General features: G+C 35.2%; 1 protein-coding gene across 4 annotated transcripts in view; it reads right to left on the minus strand.

The window, feature by feature from the left end:
* LOC123870038 overlaps positions 1 to 25326 on the minus strand; it is a 132073-nt gene that overhangs the window by 14797 nt on the left and 91950 nt on the right. For all 4 annotated transcript variants that reach the window (XM_045913199.1, XM_045913200.1, XM_045913198.1 and 1 more), the window contains 2 exons: positions 23890 to 23935; positions 11787 to 11913 (listed from right to left, as the gene is read on the minus strand). In XM_045913199.1, coding sequence (XP_045769155.1) covers positions 11787 to 11913; positions 23890 to 23935 — 173 coding nt within the window. The remainder of the gene's footprint in view (positions 1 to 11786; positions 11914 to 23889; positions 23936 to 25326) is intronic.

Here is a 25326-nt window from a genome sequence, read left to right on the forward strand (position 1 = left end):
GGGTCAAACATAATATAATACTTTGATTGTAGGAATATACTTATTAAATCGAGATTATTATACAAATTGATGAATTTCTTAATGATAACATTGTGTAGAATCAAAATCAAAATCAAAATCTATTTATTTGTTGAAATAGGAAGCGACTGCCTGAGCTTTCAGTTGCCCAGAAGATGGTGTAATGTACTTTAAATTGTAAGTTGTAACATTGGTAATAATTGTGATTTTTTGATTTGAAAAGAACTGCCGAGTTTCTTGTCGACTTTTTCAGTTGTAGAGTCACAGAAGTGGCATAAAAGACACTTATATAATAACTAGCTGATGCCCGCAGCTTCGCCCGCGTGGATTGGTCAGATTCCCTGCAGCATCAGGATTGAGGAGTTGGACTCCAAACTTTTTAGGAAACAATGTCGCAAAGTTCCTCTATCGATTAAAAAAGAAATGACGCAAATCGGTTCAGAAATCTCGGAGATTTCGGTGTACAAAGGTAGAAAAACACAACTCCCTTTTAGAAAGTCGGTTAAAAAAGTAGCCTATGTTACACCCTGGTCAATCCTCTACTTGTCAGTGAAAATCCCGTCAAAATCGGTTCAGCCGTTCCAAAGATTAGCCTTTTCAAACAGACAGACAGACAGACAGACAGACAGACAGACAAAAATTTTAAAAACGTGTGATTCAGTTATAGTATCGTTCAAATAACCATATGACCTTAATATGCGGTAGTTATTTCGAAATTACAGACAGACACTCCAATTTTATTTATTAGTATAGATAGTATAGATTATCTAGTTGTCAGACAAGAAATAGCTAAATAAATGTTATTTTTTAACCCCCGACCCAAACAGAGGGATGTTATAAGTTTGACGTGTGTATCTTGGTATCTGTGTATCTGTCTGTATCGTAGCTCGGCATCGTAGCTCCTAAACTAATGAACCAATTTTGATTTAGGTTTTTTGTTTGAAAGGTAGCTTGATCGAGACTGTTCTTAGCTATAATCCAAGAAAGTTGGTTCAGCCGTTTTAAAGTTATCAGCTCTTTTTAAATAAATTTTAAAAATAAATTTTTAATTTACACTTGCAACCATCACAATCAATATTCGCACGTTCAAAATCATGTTCATTATTCGAGATCACTGTCATAATAATATATTTCTCATAGAATAGATTATTAAGACGTTTTATAGGCATGTACCGGTTCGTAGTGATAAAATTTACATAATTAATAGAAGATTTTTTAAATTGAAATTTTAGGAATCTTCGTGATTTATTAAGTCCAAATACAACCAATTTCAAAAATCAACCTAATATTTCAATATCAATTTATGTCTTTATAATAATAATGATTACGATATTTGTTACATATAACCGATAAGTGAAAAACGTTATTTACCTACAAAAATTTTTTGGACTAATCACGTATCTGTTAGGTATTTCAATCAAGACACGATTTATGTAATTGAATGTAGGATTATTGAACACTAGCTGGTGCCCGCGACTTCGTTCGCGTGGATGTAGGTTTTTTAAAAATCCCGTAGGAACTCTTTGATTTCCCGGAATAAAAGTAGCCTATGTGCTAATCCAGGATATGATCTATCTCCATTCTAAATTACAGCCCAATCCATCCAGTAGTTTTTGCGTGAAGGAGTAACAAACATACACATACACACACACATATTATACACAAACTTTTGCCTTTATAATATTAGTGTGAATAGTGATATTCATCATATCAACTCATCTCAGGCTCACTACCGAACCCGAGTTTCCTCGCAGAATAAGAAAGGTTAGTTCCCCACGTCCACCACGTCCACGCCATACTTCACCAGGGCAAGGTGCAGGGCAAGTGTGGATTAGCAGACTTCACACACCTTTGAGAGCATTATGACGAACTCTCAGACATCCAGGTTTCCTTTTAAGATATTTTCCTTCAACGTTAAAGCAAGTAGGTAATATTTAATTGCTTAAAACGCACACAATTCCGAAAAGTTAGAGGTGCGTGCCCGAAATCGAACCCCCGACCCCCTGAATAGGCAAGCGACGTCTAAACCGCCAAGCTATCACTGCTTATACTGCATAGTAGAAGGTTACAGTAACTAAAAAAGAGCTGATAACTTTCAAACGGCTGAACCGATTTTTTTGGATTATAGCTAAGAACACTCTCGATCAAGCCACCTTTCAAACAAAAAAAACTAAATTAAAATAGGTTCATTAGTTTAAGAGCTACGATGCCACAGACAGATACACAGACACACAGATACACGTCAAACTTATAACACCCCTTTTTTTGGGTCGGGGGTTAAAAATAATAATTCAAAGTTAAACAATTCAGAGAAAGCAATTGCTTATAAAAACTCAAAAATACCACGTCAGTTTGTTAAACATCTCGAATTCAGAGTTTAATACAAAGCAAAGTGTTTACTAAACACTGTTACAAGTAAGTGTGTTATTTTTTATCCGCGACACAACCCTGATTTGACCACCCAACGCGTAATTGTTGCCACCAGATGTTACAATAAAACCTATAATATTGATAACAGGCCTGTTTCAAAGCAATTCGAATATAAATTACGTTTTTATTTCAATGTTAAATTGATAACTTCTGTCACAAACGTAATCGAATGAACAAAACATTTTAAAAAGAATTAGATATTATTGAACAACTCAATTTACATTTTAAAAATGAGCTAGGCACATAATTCTGTTCACGTGTAGAGTTTTAAGCAAAAAACCCACTATTTACAATTGTTATGATAAATTAAATATTTTAACAACTAATACAAGTGCTGAAGACACTTGTTAGGTTTGTAACTGTTACCTGTACAAGTAATGAATCAATTTTATTTTAAAATAGCAAATCATTTATATCGCAAGCTAACTGAAGAGGTATCTAACCGCAAAAACCTCCTTAACAAAATACAAATACAAACGGGATCATAATTATTACAAACATCGAATTTTTTTATCATCAAATGTACTGGAGCCATCAAAACAAACATCTTGAGATCTGTTTGCCCAAAAGTGCTCCTTGACACGAACAATCAACTCGATACGTGGAATTTGAAAATAGAATCAGAATAACCCTATTATTTTGGGTGCGCGCACAAATTCGTCGTTTCCTATTAAATTATAGGGAATAATGGGAGCTCGTGCGTGTGGTATGGTTTTTTGCGAGCTGAAGGGTATTTTCGAACGTTTTATTACCAAATCTTCTAAACGGCAACTCAATTTGGGTAGGCGCCGCACCGCCTCCTTCGATTGATTTCATATAATTTGCGCGCCGCAAAAAATGTTGTGGAAGCGCTAAAGACTCAAAATGTTATATTATTTTCGTTTTAACGAAACATTTGTTTTTTTGTGAATGCCTCTTTGGGTAGGACTTGATTAAGTTGTTATAGAAAATTGCACTCAAAACAAAAGAACTTCGTGGCGGTAAACGGAATAGACTACAGGCCCATGTTTAAAAATGGGTGGGTCATATGAACCACCAGGTGACGTATACAGGACGATATAAGAGCATAAAATAATAAGTTTCAGCACTATGCCGTCACTTGTAAGCTGTCCAACAGAGTGCTGGTGAGAATTGAAAAGTGCAGGTAGAGTGAGTACATTTTGGTCATATATTTTTGTACGGCATTTTTACCATCGATAGATCCATGAAAAATAATAAGAAAGCGCGCAGTGCCGTAAAAAAATGGTGCGCCACAAAGTCAGTAAATGTTTTGATTTTCTGACAATTTCCGGGGTAAATTTGGTCATTTAATTCTGTACGGCACTAGTTTCATACTGTTTCAATACAGCCTCTAATCCATTATTCCGCAACGCCGTACAAAAATCATGCGACAAGGGGAAAAAATTGAGGGTAGCAACCCCCTCTCTTTCCGTGGTCCGGGGGGTGATTTGAAACAACATAAAATTAATTTATTTTGAAAGTGTTTTATGCATAGATAATATTTTTTTACATGCCGTACATTTTCGTTGGTCCAAAGGTTTGTAGGGGATGTGGATATTATATACACACCCGTTCACTTCAGTTAGACGGCATAGTGATTTTATCATATTATCAATTGTTCTCTTCAAAAATATGTTAATGCCGTACAGTATCAGATGGCCATAAAGTACTACACCCTTAAAATGGTAGCGTCATTTTCATCAGCCTAAAAGATATGGTCTGCATTAAAATGTACGGCATAATTTTTTCCTAATTTATTTATCTTAATTCTATTTAAAACAAGGGAAAAGCGTAGAAAATTGCTATATTTTATTAATCTATGAATATTTAAACTTTTGCAATAATTTGAAAAATTTCAGTTTTTGTATTTATCTATAATTTTTTTTAGAACAGTTTCTTTTGAACGGCAATACTATATAACAATAGTATTTTACACTATCATATTAAAAAAAAAGTTGCCGTACAGAGTCAAATGATTTTACAGCTTTAAAAATTAAGTATACCATGAAATTAAGATAATTATTGATACACATTCAAATGAACACTAATTTTTTTACGGCATTATTTTTAATAGTACTTTTGAGTGCTAGATAATGTTTTGGAACCAAAGCCGTACTTTGTCAAATCACCCCCCGGACCACGGAAAGAGAGAGGGTTGCTACCCTCAATTTTTTCCCCTTGTCGCATGATTTTTGTACGGCGTTGCGGAATAATGGATTAGAGGCTGTATTGAAACAGTATGAAACTAGTGCCGTACAGAATTAAATGACCAAATTTACCCCGGAAATTGTCAGAAAATCAAAACATTTACTGACTTTGTGGCGCACCATTTTTTTACGGCACTGCGCGCTTTCTTATTATTTTTCATGGATCTATCGATGGTAAAAATGCCGTACAAAAATATATGACCAAAATGTACTCACTCTACCTGCACTTTTCAATTCTCACCAGCACTCTGTTGGACAGCTTACAAGTGACGGCATAGTGCTGAAACTTATTATTTTATGCTCTTATATCGTCCTGTATACGTCACCTGGTGGTTCATATGACCCACCCATTTTTAAACATGGGCCTGTAGTCTAGAATTGAAAGAATCTTCTGCAAGTTGAAGCAGAATCTAGATATTTTTTAACGTAGATGATGATTGAGGCTTATATTCATAACAAGCTGATGCCCGTGATTTCATCCGTGTGGATTTTTGAAATCTCGTGGGAACTTTTTGGTTTTCCGGGGTGAGAAGTATGAGAATAAAAAGTGATAGCCTATGTCAATCTCCAGGACTTTAACTAAGTAGTGGCATTACCAATGCAGAAAATCATGTCTACTATAGTATTTTCATCGACATAAAAGGTAAGCCAAATCTCATAAAATGTAGGTTATACTTTTCAGATGTATTTACGAAATCACGCAACTACTTTAACCTGAGTTAAAATTATGTTACTCAAAAGTTCATACAAAACATTAGTAAATAATTTAAGTCTTAAGCCTCATTCATACGAGAGCTTTTTAACGTCCGTTAAAAAAGCGTTCAAATAGAACAAATGAATTCCTAAGTATCTGTTCACACGTCAACGCTTTTTTAACGCGTACAATACCCGCCAACTAGGTTTTAACGCAACGCTTTCATAACGCTCGTGTGAATTAGGGCTTATAATAATATTATTAACTTTTAATTAACAGGGCTCTCTCCGTCACTCGTTTCCACTCGTTTCATACAATCGTAGTTCCAATTTCATTTGAATATTAAGCAATCAAAGTCCATGAAATTTTGCAGACATATTTTAGAAACTAATATCTGTGTCTGTGGTGTTTTAGATTTTTCTAAAAATATGTAGTTTTAAAATTACAGGGGCTCAAAGATTTGTATGTAAATTTTAAAGACCGCGTAACTTTGAATCCGAATATTTTAACAGAAATCTGGAAAACCACAGACATAGATATTAGTTTCTAGAATATGTCTGCAAAATTTCATGGACTTTGGTTGCTTAATATTCAAATGAAATTGGAACTACGATTGTATGAAACGAGTGACGGAAAGAGCCCTCTTAAACTTGAAGGAGTAAGCTCTGACAAGTCACTTGCATGCCACTTGTACTATGCCTAGCAAGTCAATATATGCAAGTTTTCTTGTTGGAAAGTAAATTCCGCCATTTGACTCTGCAAGTTGTAGGTATTACTATACTTTATCTTTAGGGCATCGACATCGGCACTTCAAACACATGCACTATTCGATTCTTTCTAACTCTATATAATGAATTATTAAATTTCCTTATCAGTACATTTGAATCTAATTTTAATTAAAAAGCGTCACATATTTTATGCGATATTCGGTGGGAGGCGCCACAACGCGTCGCGATGAGCTCTGGCAAAGTGAACAAGACCTCTCATCCATTAGTAGCCTCCAAATAAATATATGGAACGTGGAGCTCATCTGATGGTGGCAAATCAATATTAAATCGTTAAATTTAATATTGGCTGTGGTTTCTTTTATTGCCTCCCGAGTAACACGTACGTTTCAGTACAAGTGATTAATTTTATGATGATGGTATTTATTCTCACGCGATTATTGTGTTAGGATCATTTTGTTGTGAGGTTGACCTAATAAGAAAATTAAGTAATAAATGGTGAGGGCTGAAACCATAGGTAATAAAACTTACTGATACTTACACTTACTTAAATTTATACTATATTACTTTGGATAAAAATGATTTTGAGTTTGAGTTGAGTTTGACTTGAAAATAGTGCACGGTTTCAGTTTTGTATCAAATAATATTTATGTTCTTTCAAATTCATTCAAGAATAAATATTTGCATGATAGTTATTTATGTGAGTGAATAGAAGTTTTATTATTTTTTCAGCTCTAAATAATTTGGTTCTAAACCTACTATGAATTATTAAACACGATGATAGCTTAGTGGTTAGGTCGTCGGCTTCGTAGTCTGGGGCCGAGATTCGATCCCGGGCACGCACCTCTAACTTTTTGGAACTACACCTACCTATGTGTTTTAAATAATTACGTATTACTTGCTTGAACGGTGAAGGAAAACATCGTGATGACACCTGCATGCCAGAGATCTCCTTAATATTCTCAAAGGTGTGTGAAATCTGCCAATCCGCACTTGGCTACGAAAATTATAGCCAAACCTTTCTCATTCTGAGAGAATGCCCTTGCTGAGATGATGAATTAAGTAGACACCGGTTAGTTTCATTAATAACTAGCTGATGCCCGCAACTTCGTCCGCGTGGATATAGATTTCTCAAAATCTCATTGATTTTCCGGGATATAAAGTAAGTCTTTGTACTAATACCAGGATGTTATCTAACTCCATTTCAAATTTTTAGCCAAATCCGTCCAGTAGTTTTTGCGAGAAGTAACAAACATGCACACACACACACACACACACACAAACTTTCGCCTTTAAGTATAGTGATATTTAGTGTGATAGTTTGATTGTGACACTATGACACTACGCAACACAAAATCAAATGTATCTAACGACAGAAAATCATCGAAAACCGATACATCATCGAGACAATTTTAACCTAAATTCAAAAATAATTAATTACTATTTCTCATCGATTATTGTCGTCATATATTTGATGCTCGGCGGCGGAATCCATTAATATTTCAATCAAGTATTTGCTGTTGGAGCAATTTGAACCTGTTATGCAAAGTTCAAATTCTGTTGATGTAACAGTCCCGATGCAAATAAATCATATTACCGCTTACATTTAATTACGCATGAAATATGTCTCGTAGAATGCAGTGTCAGTTATTGGGTCAGCCCTCCATCATTGTAAGACGAATTATGACTCAATTAGGTGCATCGCTCACTCTAAGAACTAGCTCGCACAGTGAAGAATCGTGCGATTGTTTTTCGCAATTCTGTAACACTTGCAATGATATACCTAGAGATGCCCGATTTAAAATTCGCGTGAATATTTTGTGCAGTAATGGACACAAAATAATACAATGTATGGAGTTGTTGGCGCTCACCGCATTCGCAATACGGGCAAATGAAATTCCGTACGCGGAAAATAAACCGCGCGAATAAATTCGCAAGAATAAAAATCGCTGTGCGGACTAGGCCTAATAAAACATTTACTTTCTATATAATATTACTAGCGACCCACCCGCACGGGTAGCTTATTACAATTTTCGTAGAGATCTCTAAATTTTTGAAAATAAAATATAGGCTTTGTCACTCAAGAATAATTTTCAAAATCGGTTCAGTAGTCCCAGAGACTTCCTACAAACAAACTTATTAATCTACCTCTTTATTATACTTATTAGTAGATATAGATTTACCAGGTAGCATTAAAATATGGATTCTAATTACAGTTCAGCTAAGTAAAATATTTGTACATAGTTTTTTTGTTGTAATAGATCGCAATCTCCCAAAATTAAAAGACCGTAAATGCTCTTTACAAATAAACGATTTAATTTATACGTGTAGTTTAAATTCCTCAAGGCTTTACAATTACATGACCCTAACGCAAACATTCCATGTCTTGCTTTTAGGATTACAACGAAAAGGACAAAGGCGAATTCCTTTATTTATTTTCAAATAAAAAGGTCCTTCACGTTTACCGCCCGGTACCCGGTGCCAGTAAAGGAACCTCCGATAATTCTTGAGCAAACCACAAAGCGCACACGGAATAAAGCGAGGTGAAAGTACTTTTTTATTTAGAGAGTAGACTATGCTAAAAAGTTGCGTGTATTTACAACAAACGTTGAGTAATGACGGCAATATAATATTACATATTTGCGAATGCTCGGAATGCTTTCGCCGCGCGAGACAATGTGCAGTTACGACGTTCTTCTTTTGTGCCCTCTAAGTCAATGCTCGTTAGAAAAGCAATAAAAGTCCAGATGCCAATCATTTTCTTAAGCTGCATTTGCATAGACTGTTTATTAATTATTTATCTTTTTGTAATTTTCTGCATGCTACCAGTCTAAAAATCTCTAAAAATCTCAAATATATATAACTCAAAATTTAAAAAACCCCTAACTCAAAAACCTCTATAAGAAGACTAGAAAAGAGCTGTTAACTTTCAAACGGCTGAATCGATTTTCTTCGATTATAGCTAAGAACACTTTCGATCAAGCCACCTTTCAAACAAAAAAAACTAAATTAAAATCGGTTCATTCATTTAGGAGCTACGATGCCACAGACAGATACACAGATACACACGTCAAACTTATAACACCCCTCTTTTTGGGTCGGGGATTAAAAAAGAAAAGGTGACTGACTGATCTATTAACGCACAGCTCAAAACTACTGGACAGATATGCAGATATCTATTATGACATAGACATCCGCTAAGAAAGGATTTTTGAAAATTCGATCTCTAAGGTTGTATAGGGGTTTGAAATTTTTGTGGTCCAAGCGGGCTAGTATTATAATAATAAAATTGGCAGACCTAAAGAGTACTTTCCACAGAAAACATTTTGAAAAGCACTGTGAAATTTTATTTACATCATCATGCATAATTACGATATATTTTATTACTGTTGAGTTACTGTTTGACTTACTGACTGAATAAAATAAGTTCAAGTTTTAATACTTGTGACATTTCGCAACTCTATTGATATGTTACAAGAACACATGCCAGGCGGCGACTAATATATTATTATTTATAAAAGATCCATTCAAAAGTTCGACCTAAAGAAGTTTCTAATTTCACAACCCCTGTCTACATTTTCTCTTATAACGATAATACCCGTTACTATTAGCCGGGAGCTGGTGGCAGTTTGTAGACCTCATTTTAATACGATGTGTGTGAAATAGACATCTGCCTTTTCAGCGTGAAAGTTGCAATTATCACATATTATGTCAGCAAAGATGATTACGTTTGTCAAACTGTGGCGGTTGATCTGCTGGCGATAAGTTTTGTGTTGAAGTTTGTCATGGGCTATGGCACATTTTTACAATAGCCTACGTCCCCTAGTGGCAAAAAATGCGAGCAAATGGTATAGAGGACGGATTGGCTAAATTTAATTTTAATTAATATTTTTTTAAATGTAGTAATATTGTTATGAGATCGAACAATAGATCATTTAGGTAAATGAGACCAAATATAAATGGGACCCAGCTGACCTTTTTCATACATACAAATACCGACCCTTTCGTATTGAAAACATAATAATAATATATTAGAATAGTATAGAATAGAATAGATTTTATTCAACTAAAATTTTACAAATGCTTTTGAATCGTCAAATAATTTACCACTGGTTCGAAATGCCGTTCCTACCGAGAAGAACCAGCAAGAAACTCGGCGGTTGCTCTTTTCAATTGAATTATTGAAACTGGTTCATATTTGACGGAGCAACAATAGAGTTCCATCGAAGATGAGGTCCGTAGAATTGAGTAACTGTTTCTTTTTTTAAATCCGTTAAGAATATTTCTGCCACCAGCTCCCTAGTTATTACTATATTGCACCGCGGACTTTACCTGTTGCAGCTGGCCAATGACCCTTCAAGTATTGACATATTCCTATAGTTTCTCACGTCTAGCTCCCGCCTCGATGATTGCAGTGGACTCGGTTAGCCTTGCCTTTACATACTCGTATGAATGTATTCGAAATTCTTACGCATGTTTTCTTTAAACTTATTGAAATTAGTAGTGCCTTACTAATAATTTGAAAGGTTGCATTGCGTAGAAAAGTAAAGTTGAGCTGTATTATGCAGATTTGTACTTCATTGAGTTAATTTTTTTAAAGAATTTCACATTAACTTTACTATGATTGACATCTTATTGATACGCTAAAATGCATGCAATCCAGAGTTTATATTATGTAACAAGTGTAAATTAAAAATTTACAACACCCCCGACAAATGAAGGTTACAGTAATTAGAAAAGATCTGATAACTTTTAAACGGCTGAACCGATTTTCTTGGATTATAGCTAAGAACACTCTCAATGAAGCCACCTTTCAAAAAAAAAAAATTAAATCGGTTCATTAGTTTAGGAGCTACGATGCCACAGACAGATACACAGACACACACGTCAAACCTATAACACCCCTCTTCTTGGATCGGGGGTTAAAAAGTGGCACCGGAAACATTATGGTATTATAACATAAATAATAGGTACATGTTAAGTAGGTAGTACATTTATTTATTCAACAAGACCAGAATGCAGTTACAGAAAGTAATAACCCGCCACATGGTCTCGGAATTCTAATTATTTGTTTAGAAGAATTATTTAAATAGTGTATTAAAGAAATAATTGTTTCTACAACCTCTTATCAGTGGGCCCTACTAATATTATTCCAAGACTAGCTGATGCCCGCAGCTTCGCCCGCGTGGATTGGTCAGATCCCTGCAGCATCAGGATTGAGGAGTTGGACTCCAAATTTTTTATGAAACAATGTCGCGAAGTTCCTCTATCGATTAAAAAAGAAATGACGCAAATCGGTTCAGAAATCTCGGAGATTTCGGTGTACATAGGTAGAAAAACACAACTCCCTTTTTGAAAGTCGGTTAAAAAAGTAGCCTATTTTACTCCCTGGTCAATTCTCTACTTGTCTGTGAAAACCCCGTCAAAATCGGTCCAGCCGTTCCGAAGATTAGCCTTTTCAAACAGACAGACAGACAGATAGACAGACAGACAGACAGACAGACAAAAATTTTAAAAACGTGTGATTCAGTGTTGGCATCGTTCAAATAACCATATGAGCTTAATATGAGGTAGTTATTTCGAAATTACAGACAGACACTCCAATTTTATTTATTAGTATAGATTTAGAGGCGGAGGGTGAAACGGACATGAACCTAGACAGAATCAGGCCAAGGTAACAGATTTTTTGGTTAAGATAGACGTTGAACTTACGTTGGTCGTTTCCATCGTAACGGGCCATAACAGTGCCGTTTGGGTACACGTTGACGAACGTGTGTGAGCACTTGTTGAACAGGCGAACCGACCGAACCATCGACGGTACCGCACCGCAGATCACCACCTGGAAAAGTTGCAAAATCATGATTAGAAACAGTGATATCAGGAAAACATCGTGAGGAAACCTGCATACCTAAAGCGGAATTTACATTACGAAATTAGTGGCACGAAATTGGTTTGACGACATTAATGGCATTATTAATTGCACGTGTACCTAAACGTCTAATTTCGTAATACATGCATCATGTAAGACTTTTACACGTGCAATTGATAGTGAAATTAATGTCGTGAAACTAATTTCGTGCCACTAATATCGTAATGTAAATTCCGCTTAAGAGTTCTTCATAATGTTCGCTAGAGTGTGTGAAGACTAGCGCAGTGTGGTACGCGCTGTGGTGTTATTAGTGGGAGGACCCGGGTTCGATCCATGGCAGGAGAAGTTTAGAATTTCATAATTTCTAAATATTCTCTGGTCTGATCTGGTGCGAGGCTTTGGTCATGGCTAGTTACCACCCTATACTGGCAGAGCCGAGCCGCCAAGCGATTCAAATACGATGCCGTGTACAAACCAAAGGACCTCGAAAACTGAGCCAGAAATATCCTAAAATGACTTTTCATAAATTTCGTTATTTATCCTTCAGATATTATGTATGGAATAATTTCAATAAGAAAAACAATATCAATTGTACCTAGAAGTTTGTTCACAACTGTTTATCGCATAATTTATTTAACCTCTTAATATTCAATTTAATTACCTACGAGGAATGTTTTTATGACTCCAAGATAACTTTTGCTCACTACCGGTTCATTATACGAAAATTTTCGAGAGATATAAACTATAATGATTTATAACATTCTTATGAGTTTAAGAAATAAATAGAGACAAAAAGTAAATAAAAGTTGCGCAGTTGCGCTGTTTTCTTAATATTTTCCTCATTTAGTAGGTTTCGGGCAATTTAAATTAGTTTTCTCATTTAACTGAACTTTCTCTGTGATTTTGTGGCGCCAGTCTCTATCGATATCTCATTATAGCAGATATTGGTATTATTAACATATATACCGCCCATATTATAAAGTTCTATCTGAATATTCATAAATTGGTCCCAACATAATATTTATTATTGAATTATTTTGATTGTTATCAGAAACTGCAACTAAATCCAACTAGCAATAATCTAATCGTTCAAAGAATTTGATAATACATAGTTCGTTATTTTACTATGGTTACTGATAATATAGACTATGAAATATGGAAGCCAACATCACATTTTTATCTTGATAGTAAGTAAGTAGTTACTAGTTACCAATAATAACAACCGATATCAAGCTATGATTGTAAACTAGCTGATAAGGCGTTCTGTTGCTACCGACTACCGACGAAATGGCAACTCCTGGAGATTTTTGCTTTTACAAAAACACTATTAAATATATTGTTAAATAAAATATTTTAAATTGAATATGAGTTTTATGCAATATTTTTACTTATTACAGCAACCAGCAGTTCTGAACGCCTACAATGAGGAAACAATCGATCGTTTTAATAGGTCGACCGTGCTCAGCTAATCCGTCCAACCGAGGGTTCAAATCAAATCTGTTTAGGCAATTTTAAGTTCTATTTAGATTATGTTTAAGTTCTTTTCGAGTTTTTACCAACGGTGCCTGTAGGACCGTTTGAAAGTGTGAAAACGGTGTCATATTCAGGTGGGAAAGCATAGGCTACCGCGACGCGGTCACTACTCAGCCATATTGCATTTCACGGGGACTTTTGTAAGTAATACTTACCGAAGTTTTATTCCTCAGTCCTCAATGTTTAACGTCCGAGACATCGTTATACCTAGTATTCTGAAATACGTGTAAGCATCTTCGTATTTTGAATTTGGAACATTATTATCTTTGTTCTTAACAAATTAACCAATATTCGAGTCTCTTTTATCAAAAATGACTGATAAAAATCACAATGACTACTAACAATATAACGGAAAAGCGGTGCTTAACCTCAGCCTTCTATTCGGGAAGTCGGGGGTTTGATCTCAGGCGCTAACCTCTAACTTTTCGGAGTTTATCAAAGGAAAACGTCGTGAAGAAACCTGCTTGTCTGAGAGTTCAAATTCAAATTCAAAATATTTTTATTCAATTAGACTTTTACAAGTTCTTTTGAATCGCATCTAAAAGCATCTACCATTGGTTCGGAATGCCTTTCCTACCGAGAAGAACCAGCAAAAAACTCGGCGGTTGCTCTTTTCAAAGATTTGATAAGATTCAAAGAGTTGTCCATGATGTTTTCAAAGATGTGTGAAGTCTGCCAATTTGTAGTAGGCCAGCGTGGCAAACTATGAACCCTTCTCATTCTGAGACGAGTCCCGTACTCAGCAATGGGCCGATGGGTTGGTCATAATGATCACGATGATGATCAGACGGAAGAGCATTTTAACTACATACTTATCGTTATTCCAACACATTCATTAGCAACATATCTCAGGTTAAACTAAACCTGAACGATAATCGTTAACACGTCAAAACATGTCATATTTAAAACCAACTCTCGTATACTCGCATGAAAATAAAAACAATAATTATGATAATTGTGTTATTTTTTACCATCTTTATTAATAAATGGCGCTTCATCTCATTGAGTTAATAAGACATGATCTTTATACGTGTACTAGTAAAGACGGGAAGATTAAAATTATAATTAATAATATTTACAACTGTGTAAATATTTATAATTGAATTAATATTTGCAGCAATTAGTACTAACATGAACACGAGTAATTAACAAATAATTAATTCTATTTCTCTCATATTGTTAATCTTTTATTCATCTTAGAAAAAAGATTCACTTCAATTTTTGGCATTCGGTATCTACTATTTTTAGCTTTGCCTTTAGTAAAGCAGGTTCAGTTTGGATACAATCCAAGTGTTCATTGATTCTCACTATTTGAGTTACACTAATTTGGTTACCTTATGTAAGGAGGTATTCAGCTCAATTATCGCGTCTTAGTATTTGGAGGTCGCCGCCGTCTCTTGTGCCATTGAGCTTATCTCACACAAACTGACCGCACGCATTATTTACGGTTGAACACATATCAACCTCAGCTGAACTATCTAGCACAAGTGTATCGGAAATTTTCACAGTACTTGAACATTGATAATAATGTGTGATCCTCGTGTTATCTATATTTGCGAAAGTGTTTCTGGGTCAGTTGTTAATATTTTCACTTTCAGATGCCTTTTTTCATACAAGCTTCTTCTAAAATATATTTTTGTCTTAACTAACATTCTACTCGCTGTAGAATGTTTGATAAAAGAGCGTGGATTTGACCTGCAATTCGCTCCAGCAATGCGGGACTTTAATTGCTTTTATACATGGCATAATATTGTATATCAAATCTTTGAAAAGAGCAACCGCCGAGTTTCTTGCTTGTTCTTCATGGTAGGAAAGGCATCCGAAATTCCGGACTAATAGTAGATTAACTTGTCTTTCGAAAGCATTTTGTAAAAGTTAAAAATCGATTTTCTTTTATTCTAAAAACAATGTAGGTATATTTCTTCTACTTCAGGACCTATCAAATTCATTCCAATCCATTAGCCTGTATGCGTCCCCTGATGGACATAAGCCTTTTCAAGAGTGCGCCACCAAATGCTGTCCTCCGTCTTCCTCATCCACCCGGTTCCCACCACCATCTTTAGGTCATCGTTCCAGCGAGCTGGATATCAGCCTACACTGCGCTTATCGGTAAGCGTTCTCCGTTCCAGAACACTGCCCTATGAGCCGTGGGCTCTGAGACAGACTTGGACTGCCTACCGTCACTTCAACTTGCTCATCCTTTGAATAATGTCGGTCGCTTTTTGTTCTTCTATGAATTTCCTCGTTCCGAATTTTAGGTCTTTAGCTATGAAAAGCGTGATTTCTTTTCATTATAGTTTACCATTTATTTTTAGATTAAATAAAGGTTACCAAGTTTGTACAAGGTCTTTTATCAACCTTATTAAAATGGTTAAGGGCATACTCACTCCTCTTTTCACTTTATTTGGATTCTGATAGTCTGAATTTAGAAGCCTCACCATTCGTGACGTCCAGTTTATACGTTTTAATAACGTTATCTTGAGACTACCTTATTTGTAGGATTAGACTGGCCACACACACGCCTGATAAATGATAACACGCATGTAATAATTGTTTTGAAAAGATAGCGGGTACGTACGTATCATTATTTGAAATTCTTTTGTAATTAAAAAATGCGGAAGAGACTGGTCTGATGGAATCGATAAATATAATTAGCAGAATTTATTTTATTTTATGGAAAGGTACTTTTGCAGTCCACCGGTTCGTTCGCGTACTTATATTTTTTTTGCTATTCTTTAATAAGATAGCCCTATTTACTAATCTCTCATTTAAGCGCCGATGATATCTTATTTCATATTTATTCGAATGAGTTTCAGCCACGGCGATCATCCGGCATCATCTTCACATTAGATATTATAGTACACAATATAGTGCGCAAACTCTCTATTCCCTCACACTCATAGTCCGTAGGCTCGGCAATCAGACACGATAGGCAAGAGATCCGGCACAGTTACAACAAAAGTGCAACACCGCCAACTCCCTAGCTCCGGGCTAGTAATTAGAATTTCTTATCAGAAAAATCGTAAACTTTCTTAACTATTTTGGCCCAATCTGGAAATCGAACTTTGGACCTCGTCACCCGCAGTCGAACGTGCTAACCCCTAGACCTACAAGGAGTTATGGGAATTCCATATCTGAGATGGAAGCGAATTAACATGGCAGTTTAATTAAACGTTTGATTGGATTTTCTTTGTTTTCCCGGATTACGCATTTCGCATTCATATTAATTGATTAGGTATATACCTAGGAGTAGTTCCAGCGCTGGTATATTCTAAGCGCTTTTTATATTATTGTAATTGCAGTGACGTTAAAAGGCGTAAGTAGTTACGAGTCGATTTGCAACTTTGTAAATCAATATCTACTCGAAAGTCATAAAATTACTTAACTTTGGCTTGCGTATTCGACCTTTGTACGCAAATATTTATAATGATGGACTTTATGATCTAGTAAATTAGTTTATAGTAGTTCTAAAATAAAGATCAGAATAGTGTAAAGTGTTTATCATTTTACTTTCGCATTTCTTCGACGCAATTCGCATGCTCTTAGCGGATAGTTCGCAGGCCGGTAAGAATAGTTCTGTTGTAAACAGATCGCAGTGCTAAGTGATCTATCACGTAATAGGTGACAATCCGTTTTTAGGTACGACGTGCTGGAGGTGTTGTACTGGAATTTAGACTTCACTTTTTAATTGGTTTGAGCTAATAACTGGTTATTTACTGATATGGTATCAGGGACGTGACGAGTGAATTAACTCATTATAGGCTAAGTTTTGTCCTGAAAAACTCAAAAGTTAACCGTCTAGCACAAAAGTTATAAAAGGAGGAACTATAGCTACGCTAAGCTTGTATCCCAAAGACAAAGGTTTTCTTTCTATCCCGGAAAATCAAAGAAAAAAGTTCCCACGGGATTTAAAAAAAACTTAATTTACGCGCAAGAAATTGCGGTCTTCATCTAGTAAAAAAAAATACAAGCCGTTATTATTTACTTGATAGATTTTAACGTCAAAATATACTCTCCCACCTTGTAATGTACACGACCTGGCAAAATAAAACAATTGAAATAGAGATATGCACGCAAATGTATTAGGAAAACAAATCGTGATGTAATAGTAGTATCATTTACATTATATACTACATATTAACATACATTAATGAGCAATAAACGATGTTTTCACTAATCTATTGCTAATTGAAAATTAATAACAAATTTAATAATTAATTAAGGTTACATAACGAGTTTATATTGAAAGGAAAATTTGCCCCGGAGATCTAACCTTTGCATCTGAACATAATTACCAATAATATTTACAACTAAACTACGTAAGTATGTGTAATATAAAAACTTTGAATATGTACTATCATTATTATTATTTTTAATAAAAAAGCGAGGAAACGAGCGGGTGGGTCATCTGACGCTAAGTGATTATCACACTAATATTATAAAGGAGAAAGTTTGTATGTGTGTGTGTGTGTGTGTGTATGTTTGTTACTCCTTCACGCAAAAACTACTTGACGGATTGGGCTGAAAATAAGAATGGAGATAGATTATACCCTGGATTAGCACATAGGCTAATTTTTATCCCGGAAAATCAAAGAGTTCCCACGGGAATTTTAAAAAACCTACATCCACGCGAACGAAGTCGCGGGCATCAGCTAGTTAAGAATATTTTTAACACCAGAGGAACCGCCATTGCGTTGCCGGCCTTTTAGAAATTCGTTGATCCTTATGATTATAGTACCCTAAATTAAAACAATCATCCATAATAACATTATTTATACGAAAATGTGTCTGTCAACCCGTTTACTTTTTAATGCACATCCGGGTTTAATTGATTTTGACGAAAGGTTCAGAAATAGCTTGTCGATCGGAGACGAACATAGGCTATTTTTCCCCTCAGAAGAAAATAAAAGAGTTCTCGCGGGATTTTTACAAACCTAAAACCATATCATCCAGTAGAAAATAATATGAGTAAAGTTATTGAAAATTGTAGACTCAAGCTATACTAATTAATAAGCAAACAGAACAGAATTCAATAACCTACATATTTGCCCCTCACACTACTTGACCTAGGTGACAATTTTGGCTAACCAATAGGTAAAAATACCTTGTATCAATGTAAAGAAACACAGTATAAAGGTTAATAGTTAGTCTAAATAAATGTTGATGTAGATGTTTGCGTCTTGGCGCCATTGAGATGCGAATTCGAAGAATTTAATCCTATTGATGCCTAATGTTGCAGATTTTTGTAAAATGAGATTCAAATGTTGCATGTAGGTAGGAATTTAATACGATTTTGGCATCAAAAGGTATTTTCAGTTTTAAATTATATTCGAAACTCAATCTTTCCTTATATTTAATATCTGTAAAAAAACCCGGCCAAGTGCGAGTCAGACTCGCGCACCGAGGGTTCCGTACTCAGGTATTTTTCTAACATTTTGCGCGATAAATCAAAAACTATTATGCAATCTGTTTTAGAATATACTAGTAGGTAAAGCCCATTCATATGATACCCCACTTGGTATAGTTGTCTTACTTTGAAAATTGAAACACAATTTAATATTTTTTTGTGATGTAACCACAAATTCACGATTTTCGGATTTTTTCCTTTACTTGTGCTATAAGACCTACTTACCTGCCTTTCATGGTTCTATGTCAACGGGAAGTACCCTATAGGTTTTCTTGACAGACACGAAAGACGGACAGACGGACAGATGGACAGACAGACAGACAACAAAGTGATCCTATTCCTATAGTTCCGTTTTTCCTTTTGAGGAACGGAACCCTAAAAATTGAAGAAGACTTATATAACCCCAAAATAATGATATCTCAATTTTAGGTAAATTTCCAAAGCGACTTATTCCGAGGTATTACCTACTAGTGAATTCTCAGATAGATCAAAAGATGGTCTTATCTGGTCTTGTTTGGCCTTTAGTTGCATGAAAGCTAATGGCTAAGCATTCGACATTTTGACTTACTCCTCCTTGTTTTTGTTCGCTCCTAGAGGGCCGAAAGTATACCCTTACACCGCTTTTAACTAGCATAATATTACTTAGGTATAAAACTTTAGATGATGCGACTTCGTCCGTGTGGTTTTTTAAAATCTCAAGGAAACTTTTTTTCCGGGATTTTCCGGGCTAAAAAATAGCTTATGTCTGTCCCCGTGACCTCTCTACCCGTCAAAATCAACTAATTAGCTGGGCACAAAAACATAACACACAGACATTCACATTTATATTATTACTAGCTGATGCCCGCGACTTCGTTCGCGTGGATTTAGTTTTTGAAATCCCATGGGAACTCTTTGATTTTCCGAGGTAAAAAGTAGCCTATGCCACACTCCAGGTATGTAACTACATCCATGCAAAAAATCGCGTCAATCCGTTGCTCCATTGCGGCGTGATTGAAGGAAAAACCAACAAACCAATAAACCAACAAAAAACAGACTTTCGCATTTATAATATTATGTGTAGTGATGTACCTAAATACTTAAATAAATTGTACAGCCTCGAAAAAAGTGTTAGCAATAAGTAAAACTTACAACTTACTATTTTTAACTCTCGACCCAAAAAGAGGGGTGTTATAAGTTTGACGTGTGTATCTGTGTATCTATGTATCTGTCTGTGGCATCGTAGCTCCTAAACTAATGAACCGATTTTAATTTAGTTTTTTTGTTTGAAAGGTGGCTTGATCGAGTGTGTTCTTAGCTATAATCCATGAAAATCGGTTCAGCCGTTTGAAAGTTATCTCTTTACTAGTTACTGTAACCTTCACTTGTCGGGGGTGTAATAAATTTTTAATTTACACTTGTAAACAAAGTTATTCAGCATAGAAAAATTTTGACGTATGCATGTCGTAAGTATTTCGTCATTTCCATACAAATACAATCGGACACAGTATTATGATCACGTGTGTCCGATTCAGCACGTACAATAAAGCCTTATTACTATTTTCCTCTAGTACCTACCTATTTGAATGTTGTTATCTACTATTTATATCGAAACTAAAGGTATTTTCTACGTATAAGTAACTATTGAATGATTTATTTTTACCGAGGCAAATCTAACATCCGTAATAATGTAAGTGAATTAATCACCATCATCATCGATTGGATTTTAAAAAGTGAAGACAAATTCGTACACTGGTGTTGGTAAATCTGCGTAGCGGCGATGACTTCATAGAATTAGCGCGATCCACGCATCTTTTGACACAGATCTTTTTTTTTGACTTCGTATGTGTTGGTGTTAGCTGGCGGGCGTGCTCTGCCTTTTTGGAGTGTTTTTTTTTTGTTAAAACTGACTGGAAAGCGCTCTAAGGGGGTGCCGTGCGTATGTCGGCGAGCGCCGGCACAGACGGGGTCCATACTTGTATAGTTTAACTAACTTGTTACAAAAAACTACAAACTTGACATTGGCTAATCTTTGTAAAGCCAGACGAGAGAGAGAGAGACCTTTTTTTTTGACACAGACCTAGGAACATGCTTCGAAAAATGGTGGCCCGTTGCCTATCAAAATATAGCGTGTATAGGCGTAGGGTTCCCTATCACTATACAAAATAACGTTTTGATAAAACAAAAACCAACTGTCAAGTTGCATATCATCATTAAACTATAAGCGAAGGCCCTAAAAGAAAATTTCTTCATCAAGCGTAGAGCTGGTGTAATCATAATAACAGCTAATGATAGGTGATCGCTAAAACATACATATTATGTCTAGTGACCATGCATTACCATAATATTATTTGCGCTTTAAATTAACTGGGACATTCGCGAAACCATAGTGCCTCCTTAGCTGTATTTATTATAGGTATTCATTGTAATACGAGTATAGTGCTATCCTTTTTATTGAATTCCCTACGATAAATTATGATACTACTTTCGACCTTCCATTTATAGGATAATCCGTAGAAAAATTAAGACATACAACCGAATTAAACCGAATAAAAAAAAGCTTAACCGCGAACACATCTTCAAATATACTTGAGTTACTTTGAATAATATTGTAGTATCGCGGAAACAAATGTAAGGGTTTTTTTTAATTCAAGTTCTTTAGAAATAGTTATATATTCCATTATTTCTATGAAATTGGTGATTTTAATCAACGTTTCCTTGTTGTATATGTCAAGGTGTTTCCGTCAGTTACCTACATCTTAAAGGTTATTATCGTTAGCATTCAAGTGATGATTAAGTTTTACATTATTAATCAACTGTTGTTCCTATAGATGTTGTCCCTATTCTATGTTAAAATGGATAATATTAATACTATTTATTTATTTTAGCAATCTATATTTCATATTTATTGTCCTACATAATATCTGATGATGGTTAAAATATATCTCTTGCCTAAGCTCTAGTGTGGTCAGATTTGTAACAAGTTGATCCACTCGGCTTCGATCAGGTGTTTGATATTATATTTGTATATAATGTAGGTATAGCCTTTATTGCTTCTGGATAAAATTGCTTTCTAATAGTAAAATAATCATTAAAATTGGTTTTGTACTTTCAGAGTTCATTAATTACAAACAACAAACATACTATAGACAATGATATTTTTAAAGGGCTTAGTGATGTTCAGTTCCTCATGTTTAATTCTAAAATATTTGAGGACCTCCTTCTGAAATTAAAGTCCTGACAACGTTGCACCATATTTATGTGTACGGGGTTTAAAAATGGACGGCCAAGCGTCAGACGTTTTCTTATTAAACTTGGCTAATGCGAATAAAATGATAGCTGCAATTGAAATTACTAATCCTTTTATACCGGTTAAGTGACCTTTTTTACTTATTACGTAAATTGTTTTATTAACAGGGCTCTTTCCGTCACTTACTCCATACAATCGTAGTTCCAATTTCATTCGAATATTAAGCAACCAAATTCCATGAAATTTTGCAGACATATTCTAGAAACTAATGTCTGTGCCTGTGGTGTTTTAGATTTTTCTAAAAATATGTAGTTTTAAAATTACAGGGGCTCAAAGATTTGTATGTGAATTTTTAAGACCGGGTAACTTTGAAACCGAATATTTAAACAGAAATCTGGAAAACCACATGCATAGATATTAGTTTCTAGAATATGTCTGCAAACATGGACTTTGGTTGCTTAATATTCAAATGAAATTGGAACTACGTTTGTATGGAGCGAGTGACGGAGGAACCCCTCTGATCTAGCGATAGAAATTTACGCTATAATATTACTTTTTTACTTCTTATCATAAGTATGATACTGCATACTCAGTCGGAGCTGTTTTATCTATTCTATCATCTAATGTTATGCAGTGTACATTACCTAATAATATTTAATACATGTTACTAATTCATAACTTGTTTGTGTAGCCATTATGCTCTAATCATCGTACCGTTTTGACATATTTATAGAGGGGTCTCTCCGTCACTCGCTCCATACATACGTAATTCCAATTTCATCCAAAGTCCATGACATTTCCAGATTTCTGTTTTTGATTTATCGTGCAAAATCTCGAAAAAAATACCCGAGTACGGAAAGGTTCATAGATTCTTCTACGGTTTATCCCAAGAAAATAGGGAATTCTCTATAGGATTTCAAAAAATACCTAAATTTAAATCAACGAAGCCACGGGCAAAAGTAATGGCCCAATATTTTTGTCGACAGATTCTGATACTTATGTAAGTAGAGACAGATAACAAAATATGTTTACACAAGTTGTTTACACGAAATTCTAATCAACTGATTTTCGATGTCCTAAATAGCAGACCTAAATACCTACAAGTGCTTACAGCTATCGGCTATATCTACCACAGCAACATGATAGCTAAACCGAAGTATATATCTGTGCTCAAGTCTTGTAGTAGGTACCTAATGGCCGAAGGTCAATTCTTCGTAAATCGCTGCTTAGCTTGCACATTGCACTCAGCGCCGGCGCAGACGTAAATCAGCGTAGCGCTTTACTGTCGCCTCTAATACAGTTTTTATTCTCTTTAATAGCGAAAAGGTTTAGGCGATAAGTTTAGTTTTAAGTTAACATAATAATTAAATTTCACCACTTTAATATCATCTTACAAATAACAATTCTAAACAAATTATGGCCATCAAAAGGTGTACCAATAGTACCTACTTTGAAATGATTTTGAGTTTTTGAGTTTTGATGTGGAAAATCCACCAGGTGCAGGTCGCATCTTAGATCCGCTTGGTCAAAAGTAAAAGAGTACTATGTTTAATGTTTATTATACCCAAAAGCCCGATATGAATAATATTACTTTGAATAATACTTTGAACAAAACGTATAAATGTTGAATAGGCATGTTTATATTTCGCATCCCCGTTCAAACTACCTATAATAATTAATAGTGTTTCGACCTCTAGAATTTCAGTTCACACCGCCATACACCACATAAATTATCTGCTTTTTTCTTCAATTTCTATAAAGTTTGAACTATGCTTACCATCAGGAGGCACAATATCTTCGCAGAGACGGCAAGCTGTGGTAACCTGCAAAGAAAAACATACACTATTGTAGTTACAAGTTTAAATTAAAAATTTATAACACCGACAAGTGAAGGTTACAGTAACTAGAAAAGAGCTGATAACTTTCAAACGGCTGAACCGATTTTCTTGGATTATAGCTAACAACACTCTCGATCAAGCCACCTTTCAAACAAAAAATAAATTAAAATCGGTTCATTGGTTTAGGAGCTACGATGCCACAGACAAATACACAAATACACACGTCAAACTTATGTTAAAGGAGTCTCTAATCTTAGTCACTTATCACAAAAGCTATGAGAAAACGCAAGTGCGTTGTGGAAGAGAATGCGTTGAATAACATTGTACATTGCGCGTTGTAGCTCCGTAGCACCGTCTGCATTGCTCCTTACATAACTCTACATACACAAACCGATCATGATTCTCGAAACTACGAGTATGTTTTGAAAATAAACTAATTTACAATAGACTAATTTATATTTATAAGCACTCGTTTCCAAAAAAAGAAAGTATGTATCATCATGATCAACCTATCTTCGGCCCAATACTGAACATGGGTTTCTTCCTGTGGTTTCTTCTCATCTGCCACGCCGATGGCCCAGTGCTGATTTGCAGACTTTTTAAACCTTTGAGAACATTATGGAAAACTCTCAGACACGCTGATTTTCTCACGATGTTTATCTTCACCATTAAAGCAAGTGATATCTTTTTAATTACTTAAAACGCACATATCTCCGATAAGCTAGAGGTGTGTGCCCTAGGTTCGAACTCCCGACCTCTTGAATAGAAAGCCGGAGTACTAGGCTATCACCACTCATATAGGCATACTTAAAACATTTCAATTACCGTAGTCTGCTGTATTAAAATTATACTGCGCCATGCGCGTCTACCGCGTTGAATTAATTTATGAAATAAGAAAATGCGGTATTTTCCAAAGGTCACACGGCCTTCACTTCAATCATGAAACTTTCAACAGAAACGGAACGGTACATTTATTACGAATGGTAATTCATGAGGAATGCTAAAACCCCGCTAAAATTGATAAAAATCAAAAACTGCCGCAAGCCAATTTTATCTTAATTTATTTAAGTCCCGTGTATTTTAAGGTTTAGTTTCGAGCACACACATTTCAGTTTAGGAACACTTGCTGGGGTAGGTTTAACCTTTAAAATTCACCCTCGTTAGGTTTTACGTCTAGGCAATTTGATTACAGCTTTTGCGCAGGGGTAAAATGCTGTAATTTCGTATTTAATTTAGAAAGTACGGGAGTGAGAATAATAGAAATATCAAACCTTCTTTTCATTATATTTTTAATGAAGCTTTGGATACCGTGTTTTTTTAATTTATTTGCATGCCGTGTGAGCTGTGCGTGTGTGCCGCCCTGGCGTCGCGTCGCT

The sequence above is a fragment of the Maniola jurtina genome, chromosome 12 (assembly GCF_905333055.1).
Source record: "Maniola jurtina chromosome 12, ilManJurt1.1, whole genome shotgun sequence".
NCBI lineage: Eukaryota > Metazoa > Arthropoda > Insecta > Lepidoptera > Nymphalidae > Maniola > Maniola jurtina.